Source organism: Molossus molossus, unplaced genomic scaffold (assembly GCF_014108415.1).
Source record: "Molossus molossus isolate mMolMol1 unplaced genomic scaffold, mMolMol1.p scaffold_m16_p_18, whole genome shotgun sequence".
In the NCBI taxonomy this organism is placed as follows: Eukaryota; Metazoa; Chordata; class Mammalia; order Chiroptera; family Molossidae; genus Molossus; species Molossus molossus.
This window is the reverse complement of record NW_023425353.1, coordinates 38,869,552-38,889,422: the sequence shown is the minus strand read 5'-3', so window position 1 is coordinate 38,889,422 and position 19,871 is coordinate 38,869,552. Positions and strand designations below refer to the sequence as shown.

The 19,871-nt window shown below is 41.5% G+C and overlaps 1 protein-coding gene across 1 annotated transcript in view; it reads left to right on the top strand.

Annotated features, from left to right (window-relative positions):
- The window catches only part of COL6A5 (collagen type VI alpha 5 chain), a 107,340-nt gene extending 97,018 nt beyond the window's left edge, over window positions 1-10,322 (top strand). The window contains exons 38-40 of the mRNA XM_036267158.1: window positions 1,899-1,995; window positions 2,735-2,979; window positions 10,262-10,322. Coding sequence (XP_036123051.1) covers window positions 1,899-1,995; window positions 2,735-2,979; window positions 10,262-10,281 — 362 coding nt within the window. The 3' untranslated portion in view covers window positions 10,282-10,322. The remainder of the gene's footprint in view (window positions 1-1,898; window positions 1,996-2,734; window positions 2,980-10,261) is intronic.
- Window positions 10,323-19,871: the final 9,549 nt, after the last annotated feature.

Here is a 19,871-nt window from a genome sequence, read left to right as displayed (position 1 = left end):
TATGAGTGTTTTTTCTTAATCCCTTCACCTTTTTTCACCCAGTCTCCTCAATCCCCTCCCCTCTGATAGCTGTCAGTCTGTTCTCTGTATCTATGAGTCTATTTCTATTTTGTTTGTTAGTTTCTTTTGTTCATTAGATTCCACATATAAATGAAATCACATGGTATTTGTCTTTCTCTGACTGGCCTCTTTCACTTAGCATAATACTCTCCAGGCCCATCCATGCTGTCGCAAAAGGTAAGATTTCCTTCTTTTTTACGGCTAAGTAGTATTCCATTGTGTAAATGTACCACACTTTTTTATCCACTCATCTACTGATGAGCTCTGGGGCTGCTTCCTTCTATTGCTTTTGTAATATAGTTAATGTCTATGTGTACAATCCACCAGGGGACTTAGTAACAGGATCCTCACTTCAGTCAAAATGGTAGAGTTAAGACATGAGTAGGAGGCAGTGAGAAAACTACAGAGAAAAATCTGAGGTCTATTGACCTTGAGCTTAAATGTTACCCTATCAAGATCTTTGTCGGGAAACCCCATATGGGTAAAAAGTGTCTTTTAACCCCAACCTGTGAGTGTTAACTATGTATCAAGTTCTTTCAATGGATTATATCCTTAAGGACAGCCCTCAAAGAAAAGTATCAGTATCCCCATTTTACAACTGAAAAACTGAGCTCCAGAGACATTAAATAAGGTGCTCAAAAGCTCACAGTTAATAGTTGGAACATTCTAGACTCAGCTCCATGCATTCTGACCCAAGGATTATCCTCTCACCCATTAAACTATACTTCAATTTCTAAGCCCTTAACAAGAGATACTGCTATGATAAATAATATCCACTACCATTACCCAACTTCAATTCTTATGAGCCATGGGCACAAATCTCTTCTAAAAGCCTCTGCCTGGCCCTGGCTGGTTTGGTTCAGCGGTTAGAGCATCGACCTGCGGTCCCGAGAGACCCAGGTTCGGTTCCCGCTAAGCGCACGTACCTCGGTTGCAGTTTGTCCCCGACCCTGGTTGGTCGTACAGGTGGCAGCCACTCGATGTGTCCCTTTCAGGTCGATGTTTCTCTCTCTCTCTCTCTCTGTTCCTCTCTCTCCCTCCCACTCTACCTGAACAAAAAATGGAAAAATGTCCTCGGGTGAGGATAATAAAATAAATAAATAAATAAATAAATAAATAAATAAATAAATAAAAGCCTCTGCCCCAGACAGCTGGCTTGGGCACAGCCATGCAGGAGAATTAAGGTAACTTTTCACAGTGGCACTTTGAGAGTGGCTGCCCCAGCCTCTATCCATGCGCTGTAAGTTTGAACAGGGCTACAGTAGTATACCTAAGAGTTTGCAGGAGCACGTGAGTCCTGGTTTGTGCTGGGGAGTAGGAGTGAGTCAGAGGCCACGCTGAATGGTTGTCCGCAGCTCCTGCAGGCTTACCAAGGACTCTCAGGGATGCACATTTTCTGGCACTCATAAAGCTCCAAGAATCTTGGAATTCAAGATTTATATTTACTCTCAGGCTTATCACTTGCAAAATATGGTGCCTCTTCCAACTCCAAGATAAATAGGCCAGGCAATTTCAGTAGTTAATGGTGTCTTCTAGAAAGATCCTCCTTTTATAGGGGGAGAAACAGATGATAGAAGAGATTAAGAGATGTCCTTGAAGTATATCACAAGCCTGTGACATACAGAGCATCAGGATTTTTGACTCAATCACTACTGTATCTCATTGACTTTGCCAGCGAGGTATTGCAATGTCAGAGAGTGCCCACTTTGCTGAGTCTTTTATAAAATTATTTTGCTCCTGAAAACATGTCCAACCACAGGAAAAGAGGAGCTGACTTTGGGTGACACTCAGAATTTGGAAGGGTGAAATTTAGATTAACCAGCTCACTCTCTCCCCAGGTGCCATCAACAGCTATCCTCCTACAGACCTGAGACCCAAGTGTGTTAACATCACCTCTCCCAATCCAGACAATGTCCGCATGGAAGACAATGTGTAGTGAGTTGACAAATTCACAGTTTGGGTAATACTGCAGCTGGAAACAGTCCTTAAGGAAATCATTTGAAATGAATGGTGTTTCAGTTTTCAGGATGCAAGAAGTTTGGCTATGGTGTGTGTGTGTGTGTGTGTGTGTGTGTGTGTGTGTGTGTTAAATGCACCTGGTTTGCGATGACGGCACAGATCTGGTGTCACTAAAAGAGTAAATATTACCCATTTTAGCAAGAACCATGTTTCCATTTCTTTTGCTTTTACACACACACAAAAAAAGAAAAAAAGGCCCTTAAAATACCTTACTAGTAAGTCTATAGCACCAGTCTAATATGGGGTACTGCCAAACAGCAAACTTATAATATCAAAGGTTAGATGTAACATTTTAGAGCAGCCGAAAAACATGAAAAAGAAAAACATTTTCCATTAAGTAAACAGAACCCATATGAAGAGTGGCAGGAAAGAGTCTTTTAAGTTTGATTTTGCAAAGTACAACCTGTAAGTACTCAATAAAAATTCAGTGATGAAAATTATATTGATTTGGAGTCCTCAACCACTGACACAAATGTCTAATTTCCCTTCGGAATATTAAAAATATCACCGTCAGTTCAATTTCATCCACACACTGCATTTGGATCATTCCAATCACACACATCAAATTGATTCCTGTGTATTATCTGGCTGTATTGACATTTAATCCTGCAAGGGACTTGGCTAATGTATTTTTTATCTCTTCCTCTCACATCAGCCTTATTCCTGAGGTGTATAAAATAGAGACCAAGAACAGTGAGCTGTTCGGTGAATTCGGTTCCCAGGAGCAGTATGTCTTTGTGTTAGAGAGCAATCATAGGAATGGTTCTGGGACCACGGCTGATTTGAACCCGAAGTTATATATTCCCTTTTTAACTGGGGAGCTGATGATGAATGACAAGGAAGAGGCACATTCAGAAGAAATCACAGCTCCAGCAAACGATACACAACGAGATGAAAAAGGTAACCTTGAATACATTAGAATTGAAGACCCTGAAGTACCTCCTTTGTTTGCTTGGATTTCTCCCTGGTGGAAGATGAGCAATGAGAACCACTGGCAGGTGGAAATGATAGGATGGAGGGGCTTATCACCCAGGGTCCCCAAAATAAGGGGGCAAGGGAGATAGAACTCCAGAAAGACAAACAGACTTGGTGTTGACAAAACCAGAACGAGAATAGGTATGAATGCTTGGTGGGGGTCAGGGAATGGAGACAGGAGAGGAGTGAGATCAAGCACCATGGGTCCTGAGTAAGCAGGAGAGCCCTGCACCGTGCAGGGTTGAGGTGGAGAGGGACTGTGCAGTGAGCCGCCAGCACCTGAACACAGGCTCTGCCGCCTCCCTTCGCAACCAGGGCTTTCCTGCTCTGAGACGCAGGCTCCTAGCTGAGCCCCAGCCCTGCGGCATCTGGAGAGAACAGTCTGCTGTGGTTCTGAGTCTTCGTGGCAGCTGAGGGCAGTTTTTCAGGCTACGTGAGGAGATGGTGATGGACCGACAGCCAAACGGAAATAGCAGATGGAGAACAAGAAGCTATAGTAGGCTCTAGGGCAGCTATTCACAGTCTTCGCTGTGGACCAAAATTATGTGGGAATTTATTTTAAATAATTGTGCTTGTGTATCTACTAAAGCTGAAAGTATATGTCTCCTGGGACCCAGGAATCATACTCCAAAGTATGTACTCAGCCTAAAAATATACAGTGATACCTCGGTTCTCGAACATAATTTGTTCCACGAGGACGGTCGAGAACCAAATTGTTCGAGAACCGAAGCAATGAAACCCAATAGGAAATAATGGAAACTGGATTAATTCGTTCCAAGCCCCAGAAAATGCCTATTTACTGGCCTAATTTGTATATAATATGTAGAAAAAAATAAGTCTCAACAAGAAATAAAAGTGTACAGTATGTCTAAGGGTTCAATTCAGTGTAAAGCGTGACTCTCTCCACAAAGCATGACTCTCTCTCTGCACTCACACTGCTGACGCAAGCAAGGCGCGCTGGGCCGAATGAACGCCATTCGGCTCAACTCGGCTCATCTCGGAAGTTCGAGTTCCAAATATTTGTTCGGATTCCAAGACAAAAGTTTCTCGAATCTCCTGGTCGAATACCGATTTGGTCGAAATCCGAGGCGTTCGAGAACCGAGGTATCACTGTATACTCATCAAAATGTATCTACCAGAATGTTCATAACAACACTATTTGTAGTAGCCCCAAAGTGGGAACAAAAATACCCAACAGCAGATATTGTAAATAAATTTAAGTATAGTTATATAATAAAATACTGTGTGTGTATACAGTATATATATAAAATGCTATATATGTATAGATACTTTATAAACACAGATAGACTATATATAGCATATATTAAATGTGGGTATAATTATAGATATAGAACAAAATCAGCAAAGTGATGACAAATAAGACAGATAAGGAGAGATGAAATATGAAAAATGCAGACAGAAGGGGAGAGAAGACAAGGTGCAAGGAAAGAAAAGTCAGATGTAGATATGGTTCTGGCCAAGGTGGACTGAGCCCCCTTCAGTCTTGAATAGAGCACGCTCATGCTACCCGTTTCTCCCGCTGATTAATTACAACCAAAAACTTGGGACGAAACACAAAGCACCTACCTGAGCGCTCTGAACGGCAGACGAAAGTGGAGACGTTGTTTGGGGGCATGAATTTCCTGCTTTCCTTTCTCTTTGAGGGCTTTGTGCTGGGGATGCTCCAGAAAAACTCAGTAATGACCCCATATTTCTGGGCAAAAGAACTAGGAACAGAGACCCCGTTTTTCTAAGATGGTGGAAGAAATTCTCCTCTTTTTCCCCTTTCCTCTCGTGGTGTTGCCCTGAAGGTGAGCACAGTTTGGAGCTGAGTGAAGGGCCAGAAAGCTAAAACAAAAGAGGAATGGTAGAGGAACCCCATCTCTCTGGCCAGAGGGACTGGTCAGCAGTTGGGGGTAACCTAGAGAAAAGAGGACTTGAGAAGGGGATCCTCTAATTCCATTTATTTATTTTTTGGCACATGCCCCTAGTGGGAACCGAACCTGGGACTCTGGTTTGCAGGCCGATGCTCCAATCGCTGAGCCAAAGTGGCCAGGGCAGATCCTGTAATTCTAATTATGAGAACTGTGTGAGCCCCAGGCTCTCCCCTAAGTTGTACATGGTTGGGAAAGACCCACAACAGGATGGTGAAGGCTTCGAACAGGAAACGGAGATGGAAACCGCTGCCCGCAGAAGTGCGGCGGCACCTGCATTCTGAACCTACCTGGTGGATTGCCTGCTTAAAACCTATTTTTTAATTCTACAGAGAATTAAGCTCTGGCCAGTTTGGCTCAGTGGTAGAGCGTCAGCCCACAGACCAATGAGTCTTAGGTTCAATTCCAGCCAAGGGTACGTACCTAGGTTGTGGATCATCCCTGGCCCTGGTTGGGGTCATGCGGGAGGCAACCAGTCAATGTGTCCCTCTCACGTCGATGTTTCTCTCTGTCTCCCTTTCTCTCCCTCCCACTCTATCTGAAGATACAGAAAACTATCCTTGGTTGAGGATTAAAAAATATATATATGAATAAATAATTCTATAGAGAATTGCTATAATGGTACTTAGAGTCTGTACAACATAATATTCAAAATGTTCAGGATAGAATCCAGGATGATGCATCATACAATGAACCAGGAGATGTGAACTATTTTCAAAAGAAAAGACAATCAACAGATGCCAACCTCAGGCTGACTCAGATGTTACAATTATCAAATACATTAAAGCAGCTATTTATCTATCTTGAGATAAAAATAAACAACTTGAACTGAACAGAAAGATAAACATCTGCAGCAGAGAAACAGAGATAACAATAAAGAACCAAAAAGAAATTTTAGAAGTACAAAAAAAAAAAAAAATACAACATCTGACATTTAAAAATTCATTAATGGGTTCAGTAGCATAGTGAAGGTGACAGAGGAAAGTGTTATGAACTTATAGAGACTAATTACATAATCTGAAGAGAGAACAGAGCCTTGGAAACTTGTGGGACAATGTAAAAAGGTCTAACATTTGTTTTATTGGAATTCTAGAAGGAAAGTAAAAAGATAGATTCATTCTGAAAAAAATAAATATTTGAGGAAATAATGGCCAATTACCAAATTGGAAAAAGCTATAACCTTACAGATTTTAAAACTCAAAAGAAAACCCCTCTCAGACACATCATAAACAGCTGAAAACAAAAGATAAAGAAAAATATTGAACATCTGGAGAAAAACTACATATTATGAAAGAAGGGACCAACTATTCAAGTGACTGTAGGTTCATCATTTGGAACCGTGGAGGCTAGAAGACAATGAAACAATGTATATACTTTTAGTGCTGAAAGGAAAGAACTATGAACACAGAATTTTAGATCCAGCGAAAATAGCCCTCTGGATTGAAGGAAAAATGAAGACATTCTCAAGTAAAGGAAAACTAAGAGAATGTGTTGCCAATAGACATATTCTAAAGGAGAATTATGATGGACAACCAGGGATTGGATTGAGGGAGGTCAAATGACTGGCAACTGGAAGGGCGAGAAGACTGGGAAGGGACTCAAATGAGAAATCAAGTAGGGGATCGGAAGGGGTACAGTAAGAGAAAGTGGCAGGTACCAGATACAGCTTGCCCATGGACAGAGCTATGCTGTTTGTAAGGTGATTTCATACACATAAGTTAACTGGGTTCCTCCAAAACCCTGTGTGGGAGACAGGAATCTGTATCCCTCATGTGCAGATGGAGAAACTGAAGCTCAAATAAGTTCCGTGGGACACTGAGATGACCCAGTCTGGGAACTCCTAAGTCAGTGTACTTTCCCAACACTATAGGAAGGAATTGGGGTAGATCAGAGACAGAGCGGGCGGGGATAAGAGGGAATGTCTCAGGCTGCCATAATAACGATTATATAGTCTGAGTGGTTTAAACCATAGTAACTTATTTTCTCACAGTTCTGAAGGCTGGGCAGTTCAAGAAAGGGCACCAGTCAATTTGGTTCCTGGTGAGGCCTCTCTTCCTGGCTTGCAGACAGTTACCTTCTTGTTATGTCCTTCATGGTGGAGAGTCCTGGTGATTCTTCCTTTTTTATATATATAATGACACCACCTTTATTAGGTCAGAGCTGCTAGAGTTTGAGAATTAGACCAAGTGTTACAGATATTGAGCCAAAATTAGTTTCCTTTAATGGGGGTTCTAGTAATAGGTGTTTGGGAAAATAACATTTTCCTGGAAAACACTGATAAGTATGTGTCGTTTCTATAGGACATCTCAATTCCTTTGAAGGGCTAATGTGCATTGTGATTCTGAGGGAGGGACTATAGTCAAACCAGTTTGACTACAGAATCTCCTATCAGAGAGCATCTTATTGGGCTAGTGTTTATAGAAACCACTTTGAGAAACAGTCATCGAAAGAGCAAATCCAGGGGTCAGACATGGATTGAAATCCTATTTCTGCAGTTACTGGTCCTTTGATCTTGGGCATATCACTTTGCTTCTCTGAGCTTCCATTTCCCAATCTGTAAAATGGGGATAATGATAGAGTCTACATCACAGGCTAGTATGAGCAGTAAATCAATGTAAAGGGCTTCAAACAGCACTTTGAATAGAGTAAAAGCATAATAAATGTTAACTCTTATTTAAGATGGTGATGATGATGATGATGATGATGACAAATGATATACTAGAGCTGATGGAAAGAACACCAGACTGGGAATGAGATCCAGATGCTGGTTTGGGTGCTGTCACTATATGATCTCCAAAAGTCATCAGATTGCCCTGGTCTTCAGATTTCTTTTTTGTATAATGAGGAGCTTGAGCAAGGCCAGTGATGTTCATAGTGGGGTACAGTGGGGGTCACACAAAGACTTTCCGATGCATGGAGTTCTAAAAACTAACCATAAAGGAGTCTATGTACCTGAGAATGTGTTCTGTGAGGAGTCATGGAGGGTCTCCTTTCCTGCATCCCCTTGTCCTGATGCCCTCCACTTCACACAAAAACTGGCCTATTTTTCAATTATTCTGAATCTAATTATGCTACTTTGCCCAGATGTAAAAACACTCTTAGGGAGGCACGGGGTTGAGGTGGGGTGAGGGCTGTTGTCAAGCAAGGAGTTAGTGTAGACATTGGATCTGCACATTTCTGCTAAGGAAGAAGTGTGTTCCTAGAAATAAGGTATTTGGATTCATGTTTGAATGTTATAAATTCAGATATATTATAGAGTACGGATGATAGGAGTGATGATAAATTTAGTGATCTGGCCTGTTCCATCTTCTATTTCCCAATTCTCCTGAGTGAAAATTCCGAGAGAAATAGTAAGACATCACCACAGAAACCCTCAGTAACATACTAATTTCAGCTGAAAGATGAAATCAGACTCTTTCTAAAGCAGAAGTGTTGTCTGGTTTACAACAAGGACTAGCTCTGCCAATTAGGCAATAAGGGAATATCACCCATAAAGCAAATGAGCGAAGTTGCAGCTTCAAGATTCTGAAATAAAAAAATACATAAAGTAGATTATAAGAAATATTATTTTATCAAAAAAGATAGTGATAGTACACGTCAAGGGTGTTTAACTTAGCAATATTACATTTTTCCAACTAATTTTAGTTTCTCAAGTTGTGTCTTAAAGTGAAAGAGTAACTTGATAAACTATGTGATAAAGCTGAAAAAGCATTTTTGGGTCCATTTTCTAGAAATGGGAAAATATCATCTATGACTGGCTAACAGATTCTTTTATAAAAGCTTTTGAAAGGTTACTGGGTGGTTTTTCACATGTAACTCAGAAAGAATTCAAAGATTTGTTTGACATTGCTGTAATAAAATTTCTTCAAAAACCATCTATCTATAGTAAGCAACATTCATCAGTGCCTAAATCTGTGACAATATCTATTAATAGAATTGATATTAAACTTTGCTTCACTCTAAAAGTGAATAATAATAAGTAAAAATAATAGGGGAACAATTACCATCTCATTAAGAAGTGCATTTCCAATAAAAATGTTCATGTTTGTTTTGATAGATTAACCAATTTAAGTATGTGCTGTTTTTATAAATTCTATGGTAATTAATCTAAAAAGGTCTTTAACCCCTGGAAGCTTATAGTCAAAGGAAATAAAAAACATACATTTAAATATGTATTTTTTTGCTTGAGGGAATTATGATTTGGTAAATAAAATATTTTAAAGCATTTAAAGTATTATGGTTACAGTGAAAGTCAATGGGAGAAGTACAATGGAAATAGATGTTTAAGAAAAGAAATGAATGCTACAAAATGTCTGACTTTTAACCATAAGCATGTTTACATATATTTTAAATGGATAATGATGTATCATATCACTATGATATTTAGATTCCATTGGGTAGATCAAAAGAGAAATGTGGAGGTTTTATTTTTACATGCCACTTTTACAGTATGTCACAAATTACATCCTTTTCAACTACTGTAACTCATAATGAAAAAACATTTAGCTAAAGTGGTGTGGCTCAGTGGATTGAGCGTCATCCCATGGACTGAGATGTCTTGGTTTCATACCAAGTCAGGGCACATGCCCAGGCTGCAGGCTCCATCCCAGTAGGGGGTGTGCAGGAGGCAGCCAATCAATGTCTCTCTCTCACTCACATCAATGTTTCCATCTCTCTCTCCCTTTCTCTCTCTCTAAAAAAAAATCAATAAAAATAGTTTGAAAAAATTTTTAAAGAAAAGAAAAAACATTCAGATGTTAATTTTAAAACATGCAAGGCAAGAATACATGATTTTTTCCCTTTGAGGTGGGTATGTAAGGAAGTGTTTGAAGACTATAGGTGGGAGCGTCTGTAGGATCCTGTGTGGGCCAGGTTCACGGGGGCCAGCCCTGAGGTGAGGATCCCTGTGCCTGTAACTTACTGAGGGGGCCCTCATGGGAAACCAGGAAGGGAATGGAGGAAGCAAGACAGGGAAGGAGTGGAAGCCAAACATGGTGTTATCTGGGCAAAGTGCCACAGAGGACAGCTTTAGATCTCTCCTTTCAGCACCCAGGCATTTGAGTTTTGCTGAAGAACCACCCTGCCCCTAGGCAAGGAAGCTGGGCTTTCTCGTTCTTAGTTCATTAACTGGTCAAGGGCTGTCCTAGGAGGGCTGTACACCCAGGTACTCATGCTACGTGTGGTTAAAGCTGCTCCAGTGTCTGGACAGCAGCCCTGCGGAGAATACTAGTTGATGCGGGAAGCAAAAGCTCACATATTTTTACGTTTTGCAGGTGCTGAGGACACAAGATAATCATGGCAGAAAAGAAGATGGCTCCATTGGCATGTGTAACTCCTGTGCTTCTCACCAGAAAGTATAAATAAATGATCTATTACAGGTGGGGAAAGCTGCAAGAATTTTTCAATTTTCACAATTTGGCTAATAACATGCTAAATTTGTTCTGTTTCAAATCTCTGGAAAAGACTTTTCTGAGTGGCGTCATTGGTGAGCAGAACTGAGAAATGAGATGATCTCATTTTTCCTGAGAACTGAGACCATTGACCTTAAAGAGTTAACTGAATCTTTGCTTTGACGACTCTGTCCAGTTCAGGTATTCATTTCAATGATATATCTGCCTAAAGAAGATTTTTGTCATAATTTTCATCATATCTATATCTCCAACTGGACTCTTGAGTAAAAAACAGTTAGAATCATCATTTCATAGGAAAATATTTTATTTATTCACAAAACAGGAAACCCATGCCTGTGTATTCAGTTCATGCTGCATCTCTTACTGATTGCCCTGTGAAATCCACCCACCAGATCAACATTTGCTCTTTACCAGGGCGTTTGCAAAAGAATGAGATTTGTGAGAGAGCAAAAAGTGAGATGAGGCTAATTTGATGAACTGCTATTTTGTGTTCTGATCATTTGTTTTACATTTTAGCACAAGCATTGTGTGTAATTGTTTTGCTGCAACAAAACAAAACATTAAGGAAAAGCCAGAGTGCTCTATAAGACTAAGGCTGTTCTTGGGATTTACAATGTAGCAGGAGACAAGTTCTAAAATAAAAGCAAGTCTGACCTGGAAGTGTGTTGTATTCATTTTCATGTACCTGCAATCTAACTCAGACCCACTATAACACCAGAACAGGATGAAACGTATTTGGAAAATGATACATAAATGTAAAAGAAGCCAATAGTGAATTCATTTTTAAGAATCATTCAAGTTGGTCAAGGCAATAAGTAATTACCAAGTTAATGAGTGTATATTGCAACTTAAAAAGTGACTATATTAATGGGGTAATACTAGAAGCAATTTTGTACTTTCTCCATATGATTTTCCTTAACATTACTCTTGCTTGAATAATAAAAATATAATCTGATCAATTATACCTTGGCTGTCAAAAATTGTCAAGTAGCCAATTTATTGCTCTCTGGTAGGTTCTAAAAAAAAAAAAAAAAAAAAGGCTACTATTTAATAAATTAAAGTTCTGTTTTTCCCTAAGAATCCTGGCGTGTGTGTGTGAGTAATACGTTACATCTCTAAATCTGAACGTAACATGGGCTATCTAGAATGTGAAGCCAGAACTCACACTCTGCTGATGAGGGTACAAGCTGCTCCACTCTGAGCAGCATGTTAGTGATATCTGGTTAGGCTGATGGCACTCATGCCCTACCACTCAGCAGTCCCGCTGTAGAGCTGTGTGCCTAGGAAAGCTCTCGCGCTTATGTACAAGGAACCAAATGCAAACATGTTCACCGCAGCTTTGGGTGTTTTAGTGAAGACTTGAAAGCAACCAAAATGTCCTCAATGTGGTATATTTATACAATGGAATATGGTACAGCAGTTAAATTGATAAACTAGAGCTGCATCCATAAACATGGACAGATTCCCAAAGATAATCTTGAATTAAAGAGTTACAGAAGGATCTTTGTGATGTCATTTATATAACATTTTTAAAACCTGAGAAGTAACACCATGTATTGTGTATGAATACCCACAACTGTAGTAAAAAGCATATAAAAAAGGATAAACACAAAATTCACCACAGTGGTTATCTTTCAGTGGGGAGGGGTAAAGCGGGGGTCCAATTGTCATGATAATGCTATATTTCATATGCAAGGTGATGAAAAAATGGGCATTCCTTATTTTTATTTAATTTTTTAGTACATTTTTGGATGCTTGACATAGTTCATAATTTTAAAAAATAAACCAAGTCATGCCCTGGTGGATTTGGCTCAGAAGTTAGAGGGAGTATGGACCGAAGGATCACAGGTTTGATTCTCAGTCAAGGGCATGTACCTGGGTTGCAGGTTCGATCTCAGCCCTGGCCAATGTCCTATGGGAGGCAACCAGTCGATGTGTCTCTCATACATCATTGTTTCTCTCTCTCTTTCTCCCTCCCTCCCTTCCACTCTATCTAAAAAAATTTAAAAGAATCAATGAAAAAATATCCTTGGGTGAGGATTAGCAGCAACGACAAAATTAACTAAGTCATGAAAATAAATGTGGTGATTACTGGGGGGAGGAAAGAAGGGGAGGTGGAGGAACATATAGGAGGGATAAATGGTGATGCACAGACTTGGGGTGGTGAACACACAATATAGTACTGATGATGCGTTGTAGAAATGTGCACCTGAAACCTGTATAATTTTGTTAATCAGTGTCACCCCAATACATTCAATAAGAAGGAAAAAAAGCTCTGGCCAGTTTGGTTCACCAGTTAGAGCGTCAGTCTGAGGACCAGAGAGTCCCGGGTTTGGTTCCCGCTAAGGGCACGTACCTCAGTTGCAGTTTGTCCCCGGCCCCGGTTGGGGTTGTGTGGGTGGCAGCCAGTTGATGTGTCTCTCTCACATCAATGTTTCTCTGTCTCTCTTCCTCCCTCTCTTCCTCCCACTCTATCTGAAGATACATGCAAAAATGTCCTCGGGTGAGGATAATAAATAAATAAATAAAAAGGAAAAAAAGAGAAAAATAAATGTAAAATCCAAGTAAATCCTTATGCTGCATCAAGAACCATGTTAAGAATTGTGAAAACTTAAAAAATATCGATGTAACTATTCTTGCTCCTGAGTTTTCATTAAGTCAAGGTCACTGAAGTTAGGTAACATTAACAATGGTTCTTGAGCCCCAGGCACCAGGAAAACTTGTCCCCTACACTGGTACGCCACATAATTTGATCAATGTACAAAATCAGTTTTTTACCATGGAGCATACATTCACTTTTGATGTGAATTTTGTCTCAGTGGTCATGAGGTTATACAGTAGTTTTGAGCATAAAAGGTAAGGGGGGTGATATTAAGTGATATTGTTTCACTGAAGGAATAATGACACTATAAATATACAAAAATTATAAATAAGTATATTATGCATTTTGGACATCCAAGCCAAAATAATAATGCTTGAATGTTTGCTGTGGGCACAAAAACGTTGAGAACCAACAACAGAGAGTAACCACAGGATGATAAAAATACTGTGTTTGAATTCAGAATAAAGATGCTAAGTAGAGCCAGTACTTTGAAAATCAAAGAAAGGGGGTGGGGGAACACTTAAATAATTGGGGGAGATTTCAAGGAATAAATGGGATTCACACCAGGTCCCTCCTTACAGAGCTCCTTAATTCTCTCCTGCCAGGTCCTTTAAGATAACTCCTTCCACGCTGTAAAAGACCCTGCCAAACCTGACCTTCGCTCACCTTTCCAGCCTCATCTCTTCCCACTGCAAGGCACCTCTTCCCCTCCCCACCTCTTATTCATTCTTTGGGACTGGCTCTCATCTGCTTGGAACCCCTTCCATAAACCCCCGCAAAGGGGGCCAGAAAACCCTTACCACCTGTATATTCTCCTAGTACTGGGTCTCTCCCTCTGGTCCTCACTAGCGAGGATTACAATGGCTCGGCGCATTCACTTATCTGTGTTCCCAAAAGGCACTGAAGTGATTGAGCATCCCTATTTGTTCATCACTGTATCCCCAGTGCCCAGGATGGTGCCTGGCACTCACAAGGCATGCAATAAAGATTTGATGAATTAAGGAACAAGCTCAGCTTGGAGAGGAGAGGAACCGGCATGAGCATTGGCAAAGCAACAAAACCTAGCAAGACCTGTGTGTGCATTTGTGCACTGAAGTGAGTGGGAATATTGGAAGTGTGTGAGCAGGGCTTGTAAGGCCAGTGTGCCTGGATTGGAAATCTAGGGGTTAGTGGAAGCTGAGGCCACAGCAAGTGTGGGAAGTCGCTGAGCCCTCCCCCACTTCTGCCTTTTTTTTGAGGTTTAAAAAGAAAACAGCACTTAGGAAATAATCTTGAACCATTCCACAATAGCCTATTTGAATCTATTGAATGTGTCATGATCTGTAAGCAAAATTGCATGTCCTCAAAAGGGGGCCATGGCACAGGTATTAAGCATACTTTTTCCCAAGGGTTCTGTGCAGAAATGATCCATAGCTGAGCCATCGAAGTCTTACAGGACTTGGACAGTGGACTTCGGAACAGCTGGGAAGAATTACAGATGACTAAGAATTCTGGGATATCTCTGGGAAACTCCATCTGACATTTTCAATCTGATTCCTAAATCTTTCACTGAGTGTGAGCAGAGGGGTTGAGAATTTGAATAGTCACAGTTGAATAATTTCACAGCCCCTGTTCGACTTCCCACATTTGGAAACTCTTTTTATCTTTGACCCAGAACTCTGGAATTTTTTTGACTAAATTTCTTTTCTAGCCTCTCATTGTTCACCTTGACAACCTTAGTGCCTCTCACCTGTAGTATGCTAGGAACATGCTCAATAACTACTTTCCTTTGTGCAGGAAGGGATGAACAAATAAGCCCTTTCTTGTTGAAGCTGTTGGCCTCTCTTTCTTCTTCTCCCCACACTGAATTTGGATTCTGTTTTGAGAAAAAGTCCTATGACAGCCAGAAGTTGCCCTCTGCACAGATGCTGCTGATCAGGAAGTTCTCACCTCCTGTGATGAGAACAACGGCTGTGTCGCGATCTGGTTCACCAGCCAACTGTTTGCAAATCTCCTACAAGAGAATATATTAGATTCCAAGATGATGGACTTTATGAGGCTATTCTAGTAAGCGGCATAAATCATCTCTCATCCTCTCAGTTGCTAACACTTCTGCAAAGTAAAAATGTTTTTTTCTCATATAATAAAACTGACCTACAAATGCCCTGCGTTTCATGGCTTTGGAGAGCCACTCACCCAGCTACTTGAAGTGAAGCTGATGAGCCATGAACCAGCATCATCAGCATCACCTGGGAGCTTATTAGAAATGCAGGATGTCTGGGTTTCCTCGTACCCAAGTCAATAGGATCAGAATCCACATTTTTGCATACTCAGGTGATTCCTGTGCACATCTAGGTTTGACAAGTGCTGGCCTAGAATTCATTTGCTTGAAGCTCTGCACAGGAGTAGATGCATTTTGCAGGTTTTCAGTTCAACCTGGCACCGTATATTGAACATCTACCATGTAGTATGAATTATGCCAGAGAGAGGGAATGTAAAGATCAATAAAAGGTGCCATATCCCTTGAGCTCATGGTCTAGCTGGGAAGACTGGCCCAGAAAGAGATCATTCCAGTTTAATGTAGTCATGCTAAGGTGCAGGTATGCAGAGAGCACTGTGGGAACACGGAACAGGTCTCCCTCCCTGAGACTGGGGGCCTAGAGAAGTTTTCTTCAAGAAGAGGGCCTTTGATCTGAATGAAAATGATTAGATCTAATTAGGCGGAGAAAAAACCTGGGTATGTAATCTAGCAAAAATGAATCATCTTGTCTGGTTCTTTGTCCTTAAAATGGGTTTTTGTTTAAACCCAAACCCACTGTGTTCACGGGGAAGGGGGTTAACTACATGGATCTGTATTGATAAACTGAGCCTAGGAGTGATGCGAGATGAGGATAGAGCAGTTGGTACTGGGCAGCCATACAAGACTTTGAGTGCCATGTGGGAGCGTTTAGATTCTATCCTAGAGGCACCAGTGAAGGAATGTGGCTAGATGTTTATTATGGCTGGTATTGGCTGCTGAGGGAAGAGCGGATTGAAAGGGAGAAAAACTAACCTAACGGTAATTAGTTCCCCAGGTAAGAATGGATAGTGGTTCTCGGGTTGGAGATGAACGGACATATAAGGGATATATCGAAAAGGTAAAGTGAACAAGACATAATTGATGAGTTCGGCCAGAGGGTATTGAAGAGGACTGTCTATTTAGAACAGTGGTTCTCAAACTGTGTGTGCTTAAGAATCTCCTGGAGGACCCCGACCCCAGAATTTCTGATCCAGCAGGTCTGGCATGAGGCCTGAGAATGTGCTTTTCTAACAGATTTCCAGCTGACGCTGCTGGTCCTGGGACACACTTGGAGAATGCCTGCTCTAGTGCAGCTCATTGGTTCTCACTGTTGATGGCTCGTTGGGAGCACCTGAGGAGTTTTTAAACTACTGATGCCTGACCTCATCCCTAGGGATGCTGATTGAATTGGTATGAGGTGCAGCCTGGACGCTGGGCATTTTTATTTTATTTTATTTTTTTCCAAATCTTTATTGTTGGATGTAAAATGTATTACAGATGTTCCACATTTTTCCCCCATTGACCCCCTCCTCCCCACTCCCGCCCCCCTCCCACCTTTTCCCACATTATTGTCTGTATCTATTGGTTATGTATATAAGTTCTTTGGTTTATTTCTTCCCACCCCCCAACCCCTTTCCCTTTGAGGTTTGTCAGTCTAGCAATGAATTTGTGCTTCTTAATCCCTTCACCTTTTTCACCCATTCCCCCAATCCCCTTCCCAACTGGCAACCAACAAAATGTTCTCTGTATCTATGAGAATGTTTCTGTTCTTCCTGTTCATTTTGTTTGTAGATTCCATTGTTGATAGATATGCATTCATTGCCATTTTGTTTGTTCATACATTTTATCTTTTTCTTCAAAAAGACCCTTCATCATTTCATATAATAACGGTTTGGTGGTGATGAACTCCTTTAACTTTTTCTTGTCTGGGAAAGTTTTTGTATGTCCATCGATTCTAAATGACAGCTTTGCAGGACAGAGTAATTTTGGTTGTAGGTTCTTGGTTTTCATCACTCTGAATGTTTCTTGCCACTCCCTTCTGGCCTGCAAAGTTTCTTTTGAGAAATCAGCTGACAGCCTAATGGGTACTCCCTTGTAGGTAACTAGCTGCCTTTCTCTTGCTGCTTTTAAGATTCTCTCTTTGTCTTGAACCTTTTGCATTTTGATAATGATGTGTCTTGGTGTGGGCCTCTTGGGGTTCATCTTGTTTGGGACTCTCTGTGCTTCCTGGACTTGTATGTCTGTTTCCTTCACCAAGTTAGGAAAGTTTTCTGCCATTATTGTTTCAAACAGGTTTTCGATTTCTTGTTCTCTCTCTTCTCCTTCGGGCACCCCCAAGATGCGAATGTTGGCACGCTTGAAGTTATCCCAGAGGCTCCTTACTCTATCCTCATTTTTTTGGATTCTTTTTTCTTTTTGCTGTTCTGATTGGGGATTTTTTGCTTCCTTATATTCCAAATCGATGGTTTGCTCCTTGGATCTACATACTCTATTATTGAAGCTGTGTAAATTATTCTTTATTTCAGTTAATGCCTCCTTTAATTCTAACTGTGTATCCATGATTTCTAACTGGTACTTTTTTATGCTCTTGAGGCCCTCCCTAAGTTCACTGAGGTTCTCACTAAGTTCATTGAGCATCCTTGTAAGCAGTATTTTGAACTCAGTATCTGTTAGGTTGCTTATCTCCCTTTCGCTTAGTTCTTTTATTGGGGTTTTGTTCTGGTCTTTCATTTGGGACCTGTTTCTTTGTATCCTCATTTTGGCTGCCTCCCTGTGTTTGTTTCTGTGTATTACTTAATGAGAGGTATGGAGCTCGCTGAGACCCGGTGCTGCTCGTTTGAAAGAATTTAGGAAAAACCTGAAGCAGAATCCAAGACCGGCCAATCCTATGGTTAAGCAAGTGGCAACAACTTGGGTGGGCTTGAAAGTTGTGTGGGGCGGGGTGGGGCGGGGTGGGGCGGGGTGGGGCGGGGCCTCAGGGAGTCAGCAGGGCGGGGCTACCAGTGTGAGCCAGGTTGCTGGAGTCCCAGATATGGCTTCTGTCTGCCGCCCCCGGGAAGGGCTCACCAAAGGAACAAAGGCCTCTTACAGCACGTTTGTCCCCGAGGAAGCCCCCTCTCCAGCGCTCGCTCCAGTGCCAAACAGCTCAGTTCTTCCCTGTATGTCTCTGGGGCCCCTCGAGCTGCCTCCCCTCCGAGTTTAGAGGGAGAGAGTCCGATAAGTCCGTGCGCGGGCCCTTTAAGGAGCTGCCTGGGGTTCCAGCCGCTTCAGCTTCCCTGAGCCTCAGTTTCCGCTGGTTTTTCCAGCCAGAAGTTATGGGGACTTCTCTTCCTGGCACTGGAACCCTGAACGGGGCACCTGGTGTGGGACGGGGACCCCTCAGTCCTCAGGAAGGACCTTCCCAGCCGCGGGATCCTCCTGATTTTTATCCGCCACACGTGGGTGTGGGACCAGCCCGTCTGGCCGCTGCGCCGCCGCCGCCCCCCCTCAGGCCGCCGCCCGTCCTACCGGTCTGGATGTAGCTGCTTTTTTTTTTCCCCTTAGTTCCGTAGTTGTACGACTTCCATTCAGCTTGATTTCAGGCGGTTTTGAATGATGGTTGTTCTTTAGTTTAGTTGTAACTTTGATGTGGTTGTGGGAGGACGCGATACCGCGTTTACCTATGCCACCATCTTGACCGGAAGTCGACGCTGGGCATTTTTAAAGCTCTATGTGATTTACTGTGCAGCTGAGTATTAGCTAAATACCACTTAATTGTATTAGAAATACAGGGAAAGGAGCCATGTTGGTGTCTCTTAAATTTGTAAGAAGTATGTCTTAATATCCTTATTTTCTTGTTCCATCCAAATACTTCATTCCGTGTGTCCTTAAATGTGTGCAAATATGTCATCGATCCATTTGGAAGATCATTATGATATTTGGTGGTTACTATATAAAAGGGAAGACACTGAAAAGACCAAATAAACAATATCTTCACACCTAAGGCAGGTGGAAGAGGGGGCGAAACATTTGTTGAGTTCTTACTGTGTACCAGATGCTATAATAAGTATATATATACATCATTTCACTTAATGCTGACAGTAAAAGGAAGAGGAAGGTATCATTATCTCCACTTTATAAATGAGGGACCCAGGACTCAGAGAAGGTCACACAGCCTAAGTGGCAGGGGGTTTAGATCTGGATTTGGCTGGTTCTTCCAAAGACTGTTTTCTTTACACACATTCTCGTGGGAGGAGGAATCCGCTGTGAGGCACAGAGAAAACTAGCCAGAATTAGGTATCAGGTACTTGAATTCCAGTCCTAATTCTATCCCTAATTAGTTATGTCACCTTGAGCCAGTCACGAAATCTCTGGGCCTTGATTTTCTCTTCAATAAAATGGGGATAAAAATTGTATTTAGCTCATTAAATGAAAGATTGCTCAATACAATATCTGGCAGATGGAAGATAAATGTTAACTCTTATTAGCTTCTTCCTCTTCATCATCATGATCAGTAAAATGGAGGAATTAGGATAACCATCCCTGCAATGCCCTCAGTTTATAAATTCTCTGATAAAGAATTGGCTACTGTCTTTGGTAGCTGGAGCATTTTTCTGAAACCCTTTGACCAGTGACTTTATCTTAAGAATTGGTCTTTGCTTAAAAATCAGCCACTCCCATCTGGCTGGTGTGGCTCAGCGGTTGAGCATCGACCCATGCACCAAGAGGTTGCTGGTTCAATTCCTGGTCAGAACACATGCCCAGGTTGTGGGCCCAATCCCCAGTGGGGGGGCATGCAGGAGGCGGCCAATCAATGTTCTCTCTCATCGATGTTTCTATCTCTCTCTCCCTCT